The 9,979-nt window shown below is 47.0% G+C and overlaps 1 protein-coding gene across 3 annotated transcripts in view; it reads right to left on the minus strand.

Moving 5' to 3' along the window:
• Nucleotides 1–9,979, minus strand: part of EDRF1 (erythroid differentiation regulatory factor 1) — a 30,890-nt gene that overhangs the window by 20,389 nt on the left and 522 nt on the right. For 2 of the 3 annotated variants that reach the window (XM_012723830.1, XM_004680958.2), the window contains exons 2-9: nucleotides 9,220–9,428; nucleotides 7,631–7,697; nucleotides 6,893–7,018; nucleotides 5,865–5,989; nucleotides 5,499–5,655; nucleotides 2,616–2,717; nucleotides 2,230–2,351; nucleotides 1,488–1,599 (exon numbers count right to left, since the gene is read on the minus strand). In XM_012723830.1, coding sequence (XP_012579284.1) covers nucleotides 1,488–1,599; nucleotides 2,230–2,351; nucleotides 2,616–2,717; nucleotides 5,499–5,655; nucleotides 5,865–5,989; nucleotides 6,893–7,018; nucleotides 7,631–7,697; nucleotides 9,220–9,428 — 1,020 coding nt within the window. The remainder of the gene's footprint in view (nucleotides 1–1,487; nucleotides 1,600–2,229; nucleotides 2,352–2,615; nucleotides 2,718–5,498; nucleotides 5,656–5,864; nucleotides 5,990–6,892; nucleotides 7,019–7,630; nucleotides 7,698–9,219; nucleotides 9,429–9,979) is intronic. The other variant, XM_012723831.1, reaches the window with a different exon arrangement.

The raw sequence follows: 9,979 nt of genomic DNA on the forward strand, positions 1-9,979 counted from the left end.
CAAATGTGCTATTTAGGATAAAAAACATGAACAGTGGTTCTCAATCACAAGTGCAGTTCAGAATCATTTACAAAGCTTTATTTTTTTTTAGAGACCTACCCCCATAAAGAAATACGAGAGCCCAAGAAATGTCTTTTGTAAGAGACCACTAGTGATTCACTTCTGATGCACCTGCCATGTCAGACAGCACTGGTCTGGAGCATGCTGGCCGGCGGCAGCCAGCTCGACGGCTGCCCCTCCACTCACTAATACTGGGGCGCGGCTGACTTCCGAGCCCCCTGATCCTTTCTCTCTAGCAGAAGTGACAGCACAGGAAAAGCTAAGACCAGATATGGTAATGCATAAAAGCCACTCAGCAAAGTGTCTGGAACCAAGTAAGACCCCCAATAAATGACAATGCTACCCACTGTTCTCATCCATTCCCCTCAGGCCCTGTAACTGAGTACTTGGCACTTGCAGAAAGCAGGACGGTGCCCATCCAACCTCCTTATCGCCAACCTCTTATTTGTCCAATGTGTCATGCCAAGTAAATAGCCACTGTAACAAGTCTCATCTCCCAGGTCGAAAGGTTTCACTGATTTCAGACTACCAAAACTCAACCAGTTCCATATCCAAGACTCTCCATCTCTCAACTGTGACTGTCCTGTGTGCTGCTACGTGAATCCCATGTGGCCTAACTGGATTTGTTCTCAATCTCTTCACTTACTTACACTAACCTATTAAAATCCATCTTGTTTTTGAGGTGTGCTCTATCATTCAAGATCTACCTGAAACGTGGCACTTCTGGCCTCCCTATGACATAGGAGTTAAGTCTCGGCACTCTCAAGCTATCGCTCATCGCTGTTGCTGAGTTCAATCCCAGGCTGTGACCCACATATGATGCAGCAGACCTCTCCTGTCTCCCCGCTGCTCCCCTCAGCAGTGTTTCAGTAGATCAACCTGTTCTGCTCCCCACTCTCACCCCTGCATCTCTGGCCTATACCCCAGTTCTTGTATGAATAAATAAGAATAAATGTTAAAAACAACACAGCACTTCTAGTCAAAACAGATGAGATGGCCCCTTCTCAGATGTCACGCTCCATGTGTGAGCACGACACTCCCAGGACCTCCTCGCTCCTACTTGTCTCACTGCGCCTGGTCTCTCCCACTGTACAGCTTTCTGAGTAGTAGCCAAAGTTTAGTCTTCATTCCCTCCCAACAGTTATAAGGCCGGCAAAGTGCCTCAGTGCTCAGAACAAAGCTCAGCAGTAACTCGCGATGGAGGCTATCCTATCCCCCAACCACTGCCTCCTCCCTAAGGCGCTGCGTAACCCCAGCAAGTGTCTGTGCACTGACTAATCACTTCTGCTGTATACGTCTGCAAAGTAACTACTAAAATTACATGTCTGGATATGTAGGTTTTAGTACATTTGTGAAACCCCCACGTAAGGTCCTCTATACCAACCAGTCTGAGCTCAAGAGTTACCAGGAGTCACACTGCATCTTACCTGTACAATTCCATTTACGTGAAAACACATCACAAGCTCTGGCACATTGCATATCAAGTTGTCCAACCAATAGTCAATTCCAGTGAGCACATTGATTGGTTTGTTGTTGTCCCTAAAAAATTTTCAGTGTTGTTTTGGTTAATTAAGATGTTCCAAAATAAATCATGCAGGCATTTCTCCCATAATAAATCACTCAGACTTTCCTCCCATTTAAATATTCTGATCTAGTCCTCCCAGCGAGAGCCACAGTTTTCCCTCCTGGTGAGGCACATGCGCCCTGTGATGGTCTGTCACATCTCTCCACGTGGGGTCTCCAACTGGCTAAGGGGTATAGCAGGAGACCGGAAGCCTACTGCACGCACCTGTTCTGAGGATCAGATTTTCATCTGACTACCATTCAGGTTAACACCCAAATGGCACATAAGTATGCCTGGAGTGTGCAGAAAATGCTTACCAACCAGGTAACAGAAAGCTGGTAAAAACCACTGCCTTCACTAACTAAACAAGTTCCACCACAGTCTCACACTTCATAGCTTCAGACATAAGACTAAGCCGGCTGAGCAGACCAGACTCCATCCAGCTTTGGCCAGGAGCGCTATCAGCTCGTGCTGGCAAGAGGGCCCTTCCTAACTGGGGCCACTACAATCAGCAGAAAAGGGAGCTGAGAAATCCCAGGAAAAGGTGACACTGCCAAGAGAAAAGCGAGAAGGGCGCCGCCTACAGGGAGCAAGCTCTGTCTTACCGCAGACGCAGGCTGACAGCCGGGTATCTGCCTCCTCCAAATATAGGCATGTTGGAACCAACTAGCATATGTATGTCTTCAAACGTCCATAAGATGTTCCGAACAAAGTCATTTTTAAGCCCCTTTGATTTAAAATAAAACAGGAACTATCACTATATAGTAAGCAGAAAATCCATAATTCCCCACCATCATCCACAGAAAGACTAGCAAGAAGAGAAGACAAAGGAGATAAAGTAAATTACAGTCACAGAGCTACACGATCAGATGTTCAGAGGGCAATTTTCAGATCAAGTGGATGTTCCCCCTGCAAATTCCAATTCAGACTCATTTCTAAATGATGCAGACTGGGGGCTAAGGTCTCAACGGGGGCGCTGTGGAAAGCATACCTGACTGTTCTCCCCGTCATTGAATAAAGTAGTCAGGTTTTGTTCTTTGGGTGCTGAGGCCACATGCCCCACTATGTATGAGGGTTCAAGAGGCTCACTTCCCTGTGAAAAGCGCAAGGAGAAGGAGTGATTCTGCTGCTGTATTTCTTTTAAATGATCTATTTTTAAAGAGATCATCTAGACATTCAAGCACACAACTCATTATTTTTGTGAATCATAATAATGAACTCATCACTATGTGCTTACTTCAGCTATTACCACAGCTACTAGAATGAGCTAACCACGTTTAGAACCTACTCAATTGTGTAAGACTAAAAATCATTTCAAGCTTTTAAAGTTGTTTTTCTGTTTGGGTGAATGCAAATCCACCATGTTCATCCTGCCTCTAATCGCCAAGGAACTTAGGACATTCAGCAGGCTGCTGGGAACAGGCTCCCCTTAGGGCATATAACATGGAATAAGTTCTCCAGGGCCAGGTATGTCAAACGCTGCTTCTGTGGGTCCGTTTTTGGAGAACAGCAATAATGATTACCATAAACAAAGGCCTTTAAGAGATTCTGGAGTAGGAAAAGCCTCTTTCACCTGGGTATAACCCAGCATTCTCAACTGCTTTCTTCTCAGGATGTTTTCGATTCTTACTACGTCCCACAGAATGTATCTTGACAAACATATGACAGGTAAACTCAGCCCTCCACTGGTTTCCAAGCCTGAGGACCACTGTCACCAAGAAACATGACTCAGTGCTGCGCAGAGCCCAAGACGGTTCTTCTCCTCACAAGCACATGCTAGGCAGCTCAGCACCCACTTGTGAAACAGACAAGTGGAATCAGGGTGGGGCACAGTGAGAATGAGGAAGAGGACCACGGCTGTGTTGCGCCTTCGTGTCTCCCCAAGGTGTCCTCAAACCACTTCCCGCTTAACTTACTCGTTGCTGACCAGACAAGTCATCAACCTATGGATCCCAAACTGCATCTGTCAGGTAGCTGCTTAGGGGGAACTTGGGGCCTGGGTTATTATCTCAGCAGAGGCTGGGTTCCAAGGCCACAGCACAGACACCTAATTAAGCACCATTACTGTTTAAGGCTCACACTAGTTTTGGAAATAGAGAGTCCATGAGGTGGTAAATTATAAACCAAAATAAATATCTCATGGTGGACATCTGTGCAGCATGGCCTGTTTAAAAAAACATTCTGCAAGAGACTAACTTTTCTCACCATTTGCAACAACATAGATGGACCTCACGGGCATTAGGCTAAGTGACATAAACAAGTGGACAGAGACAAACATCTATGACTTCACTAGTGGGCAAGATAAGCGAACAAACAAAAACAAATGCCTCCACTTTAAAGAACAAGGTGATGGTGACCAAAAGCTAAGGGCCCAGCAGAGGGTTAGGGAGGGGGCAGGGGACAGTGAGGGCAGCAGGTCTGAGTGGCCGTCACAGCGCAGCCCACTCGGGCACAGAAGCACTGTGCCGCCCACCTGAACACGTAGGCCGGGCAAGTTAGTCCACTTCAATAAAGAAAACTTTAGAGCATTTGTATGGCAGCTAGTTCTTCCTGGGAACAGGCCACTAGAGACGGGGGCCCCGCGCATGCCGGGCACTGTGTGAGCAGGAAGACCGGCGTCCGGCGCCATCAGGTGCAGGCTGAGTGACGTGACATGGCGCCAGCCCACTTCCTCCAGCAAGTCAGCACCGTCAGACTTTCACAGCACCCCGTGAGCAAGGTGTGCACAGAGTGGTGAGTGGCAAAGGTGGGTGGTGGGAGAGGATGGTTCCTACAACGTGGCCTTTCTGCGTTGAGTGATGCAAGTTAAGGAATGCTACGCAAACTGTCAGATTCCTCTAGCCACACTCAGGATGGCCAGGCCCACAGCAGGAGCACCACCCGCAAAGTAAATCCCCCACGTAACTGGCCAGTCACCACTCGGGGCGCGGCCAGACGTGCTTCTGGTCACCCCCAGCCCCGGCTCACCACTCAGGGACCTGCAGGGCGAGGATTACCCCTGTGTCCTGACAGTTTTCCCAAGTTTGAAAAAAATCTGACTTCAGAAAAAACTTAAATTCATGACATAACTTAATGAGCTTTCTGGGTCTCAAAATCTGCTGGAGCTAACCATCCCTGCCTCCGAGGGGCCTGTGATCTGTGCAGACACCATCTGGCTGCGTGATGTTCGGTCTGGGAGGACACAGCAAGATGAAAAGCACAGCTGAGCAGTTAAAGCTCTTACTTTTATCTTCAAGTTTATCGACATGTTACCCTCAAAACAGACATGCAATTGATGGGACTACTCTACTCTTTTACAGACATAATAAGGACAAAAAACAAACAAACAATGAGAGACCAAGAACATAGTAAGAGAAAACGGGCGACACATTCTACTCTCTTCCTGTCTAAAAGTTTTATAACATCAATGAGGACTGAGCCTTGAAACTTCATCCAGCAAATCGCAAGAGAGACTTTAGGGTTAACACTAACGGTTAGGGACGGAGCTCAGATTTAAGTTACCAACCGGCACGGGAGCAGGGACACTCCCGCCTCCCTCACAGCCAAAGCCTCTCCACCCTATCCTGCAGCATTCACAGTGCGCACGGCTCACGAGGAGCAGCAGCACCGTAAGCTACTGGTAAGCTACTTCATGTGCTGGTAAAAACCCATACAAATGCTGAATTACTTTTAAAAAACTGACTGAGTCAGCCACTGACAACTCTGAAACATGAAGAAGTGTACTTTTCAATTGCAAGTCAAATTCAGAGGATTGTTCACACCTGTTCAGCTCTTGCTGTTAAAGAGAGAACAAGACAATCGATGCTGTCAACGAACAGCCCTGGCTCTGCCTTCTCAGGCGGCGTCTGGAGTCGGAACCCAAGCACCGACTGACCTGACTGGAAGCGCTGGGGTCCTCGGACACGGAAGCTGGCATTTCAAAGGGGGCCGGCCATGAAGCGCCTTCGGAGTCACTCGTCTGATCAGAACTGGACGGTTCCTGCTGGTCGGCAGTGGAGGGGACGGGCTGCGCAGCTCCGTCACCATTGATGCTGGCCAGGTGGGGAGTGAGACATCAGTTACTACAAGAGACCGTGCTTACCTGCCTACCGCTCCCACAGACTGATCCTTCAGTCAAGCACAAATCTTATTTAAAAAAAAAAGGCAATTAGGACGATAGTCAACATCATCAGAGTGGCAGAACATGCGCCAAATTTGAGGCCAGAATTTCATTTTTGCTTCAGATAAACAAGCCAGGTACCTGTAATACAAAAACTTGGAGAGAATCGCCTTCTGATACCAGTGCTCTTTGCTCTTTTTCTTCCTCTGCCACTTCTGATCAATAAGTCGTTGATAAAATTCTTTCAGCCATGTCCAATCACCAGTCTGAATAATCAAAGTTAATACAACAGACATCAAACGCTTGCTACCTAGTATTCTTCTACAGAAAATACTCTTTTTTGTATGCTGCTTCATGAGACACTTGTTTTCCTGAAATCCATTCCTACCACCTCTTCAGGAAAGCCCCGCCCTCCTCTCCCCACGCCAGGCGAGGAGAGATGAGCTGTGGCGTAAGCCCCGCCGTGCGCACTGGACTGCAATGGTCTGCTCTCGTGTGTGTAACTGAAGACTGTGCTTTATCCATGGTCATGTACCAAGACCTCACCTGGTGACCAGTACACACACACAAACTGACCTGAATCGAGGTCTTTTTAATTAGTACGTCACGGCAAGCTATTTTCCTTCATCCAAGCACCACAGGAATATTCCTTGAAGAGCAGCCCACAGGGCTGACAGGACTGAATGTTCTGTCCCAGACAAGGCATGAGTAGAAAAGGGGAATAAGCAGGCCTAGAGACACAGCCAGGCTGTTACTGTATCGGACGGAAGCCTCCGGCCCCCACGAACTGGGGACACAGCTAAGTACCAGCAGCAGTGTGAGAAGTTCTGCTTTAAGAAAGCGAACTCTAATCATGTTCACTGGAATAGCAGTTCATACTTTTCATATTCTTGCTGGCCATGTTTCACGGGAATTTCTTTAACAGAGGTACCAATTAATTTGAGGTTTTTCACCATTTCTTCACTGGTCTTACCCCTTTCTTTGCAAGAATCATGGCTTCTTCCCATTTTTTCCCCCGTATTAAAATTTCTTTATCTTGCATGACATTTCTCATTTCATGGCTGAAGTACTCAACTACACTTCCCCTTTGGACTTTCTTTAAAACACAATCATTTCCTTCCTTTGTTTAAAACAGTGCTTTTCTGGTTGTTTTTCATGACAAGTGTTACCTGAGATGACCTCATGAAGAGTTCTTGAATGTCTAGCTCGTCCAGTAAGAGCGTCCTTCCGATGCGGTGTACTGCCATGCTAACGTGGGATTTGCTGTAAGGGATCTTCAGGAGTTTTTTTATGTTCTTAAAAAAGTTAAAGGGAAAAACAGTTCAGAAAGACTGTACAATGTGCTCTGGAGTCTTCCCAATTTTAAAGAATGAACTTACTTGCCTAGAGTCACACAAACTCTCCAAGAGCCACATACGACCGCAAGGAAGACAGCTGAAAAGTCAGAATCACCTACTCTTACACAGTCCCAGGGAGCTAATGAAAAGGACAGTCAGTATTTCTTTCTTATGCCAGGATTTTCTTGGGGTTAAGTGTATGTCACACTGGTGTGCTGGCCAAGGCTTTCAGCTTGGCAGATGAAACTGACCAAATCACCAGGAGGATTTACCAGAAATATCATTTCTAATTCTCAACGGGTAACACAATGCAAATTAACAGCCACAGTTACAAGCAGCTGTACTTGCTCTCATTAGGGCAGACCCACCCACACCGGCCTCAGCATGCTGAGTGTTAGGGTTGCACCTCCCTCTGTGAAAGGAGATGGGACAAGGAGTGCTGTTAACCAGAAGGTACCCAGTAATCAAACAGTATCTTTTTATCACTCATTTTTCACAGCTCCAGAACACAGCATGCTATAAATCCCCATCACAAACACCCCACTTACATTCCAGAATAAGGATACTTACTTCAGAGTCTGAGACAACATCCACATCATTTCCCACCGAATCAATGAAGTCATACGCCATACCAAAGCTGGGGGAACAGGGCAGGGTTAGCAGGCTGTGCTCACAGTGGTGTGATACAGCCTCGCATGGCTTCTGGGGTCTGTGTACGTTCTAACATCTCTGAGATCAGTATGCCTCTTACCCTTACAGCTGGTCAGCATTTTTTTCTTTCTCAGTGGTACATAAGACAGTGTGATTTAAAAAACCAGTAACATCTTGGATTCAATTTCTACAGTAATAAGCAATAGAAGCAATTAACAGATAACATGTAAAATAAAATTATTTGTATTTTTATAATAAAAAAATCTCATATTAGAAATGTCAATTCAAGATATTCTTTTAAAATAGGGAGATAAAAATAGAAATGGAAACACTTATCAGGACTTTAGTCTCTGGGACTGTGTGCTAGTGAAATACCACTTTTCCTACCCCACCTCCCAAACAAGAGAGAAATAATGTTTCTGACACCAATTCATCCAGGAGAAAAGGAAAAAGTAAACTGAGCAACCAAATTGTGCTAGATACCAAGCGAGGCAGAACTATAATCTCCAAGCCTGAAAATAATGACAGCTGATGTCCTTATTTTTCTATTAGTAAGTGGCAGAGACCCAGGTTCTAGTCGCCTTGCATTGCCGCATGCTGATGACCTGCCACACGGCCTCACATTACCCAACCATTCTAAGCTCCCTTGTTCCATGTGAGGAAATGAGCACCCAACTCAAAAAGGCGTTGGAGAATTAAACCTGCTAAGGGAGGTACTTAACACGGTGATGTTTCTACACACCGAACAGAATTATTACCTAAACCACTTTATAATATTTCCACTGTGCTGACATGTCAATTTATTAAGCCAACTGCCTAAAAGATTTCTGGGCTACGTCCACCTTTTTGCTCATACAAACATTTTACAAATTTCGCTTTTAACTTCTACTACCATCTCATAAGGCACTGATGTGCTTATGGCTCTTGCCACACATTATGTGGAAATGCTTCAGGGTCAACCACTGAGAAGGAAAAAAAGACACCCCCCCCCCCAAGCAGTCTGCAAGAAAGCAACACTTTGTACATTTTTCTCTTTTGAGGCCCCAGATGACTCTCAACTTGAAATCCTGCCAGCAGAATTTCTAGCTAGCGTTAAGGACAAGGTCACTCAACACAGGAGTCTCTACAGCAGGCGTGTTCAGATACCAGGACCCACACCTCCTTCAGTGAGACTCCACTGAGGCAGTCAAGCCTCGTGAAAGGCGAGTTGCCTCATGGCCACTTGATTCTTGTTTGCATGTGTCAAGGTAAGGAAAGTGGATCAAGACTTTCAGCACTCAGAACTCAGCACTGTGAACAACACAAGGCAGACTTGAAAAAAGCGTATTCAACTGCTACCTTCACATTATAAGTCATTCCTACTATTAGAGGGGAAAACAACTTTGAAAGTCAAATATGATCTTTTTGTAAAGAGAAATCTCAGCAAGTCAATCAGCATCACAAATTCAACCAGAAACACGGATTAGAGTCTTGCGGTGGGCGTCACGCAACAGGCAAGAAACATTTACCTTGAAAACGGCTTGCTTTTCTTACTGTGACCGAGAATGGTGGTTCCTGCGGGCCCGAGCTTGGCACTCTCTCGGAGCCAGTTGGCTGGTGGGAGTTTCAAGTCTGTTTTCTCTTCCAGGCGCGCAAACGCTGCTTGCGGTGGGGCAGAAGAGTATTTCACCACGGCTCGGCTCTTCACCTCATTGCCTCCAAGAAATAAAGCTGATCCCTAATTGCAAAGGTGAGTGAAATTTTAATGAACACCAGGAGGTAATTAAAAAAAAAACAAACCCTAACCTTTCTAACAACAAAAACATGCCAGGCCTGGAGAACGCTGGCTGCTAACACCCGCCTCTGCTGGACATTTGCTTCCCCGCAGGCGCCGGGACCCAAACAGTGCCAGGGCACAGGCCTGCTACGAGCCGGGGAACTGGCCAAGCGCTCTCCACTGTACTCAGAGCAAGTGGAGAAGAAACCAGGGAGTCAACCGTGGCCTGTTAAGGAAATGCCAACTCCAGCAAGCCCGCTGCCCAGTCCCAGGCCGATGCCAACCTCAGTAACGTTTGGAAGCAGCCTGGGGCGGGCGAGCTGGGGCTGTTTTTGGGCTAACGACAACTCGCACAACCGCCCCGGCCTCCAGCTTCACTGTCAGCCCGGGGCTCCTGCAGCCTCTGCCCGCACAGCCCAGGGGCTCGGTGTCCAGCGCCCACCAACCTCCACCCGGTCCGGCCGGCCCAGGCCCCCCCACAGCGTGCCCGCGGGGGCGTCCCACCCCGCCGC

Source organism: Condylura cristata, unplaced genomic scaffold (genome assembly GCF_000260355.1).
Source record: "Condylura cristata isolate star-nosed mole 26May11 unplaced genomic scaffold, ConCri1.0 scaffold00011, whole genome shotgun sequence".
Classification (NCBI taxonomy): Eukaryota; Metazoa; Chordata; class Mammalia; order Eulipotyphla; family Talpidae; genus Condylura; species Condylura cristata.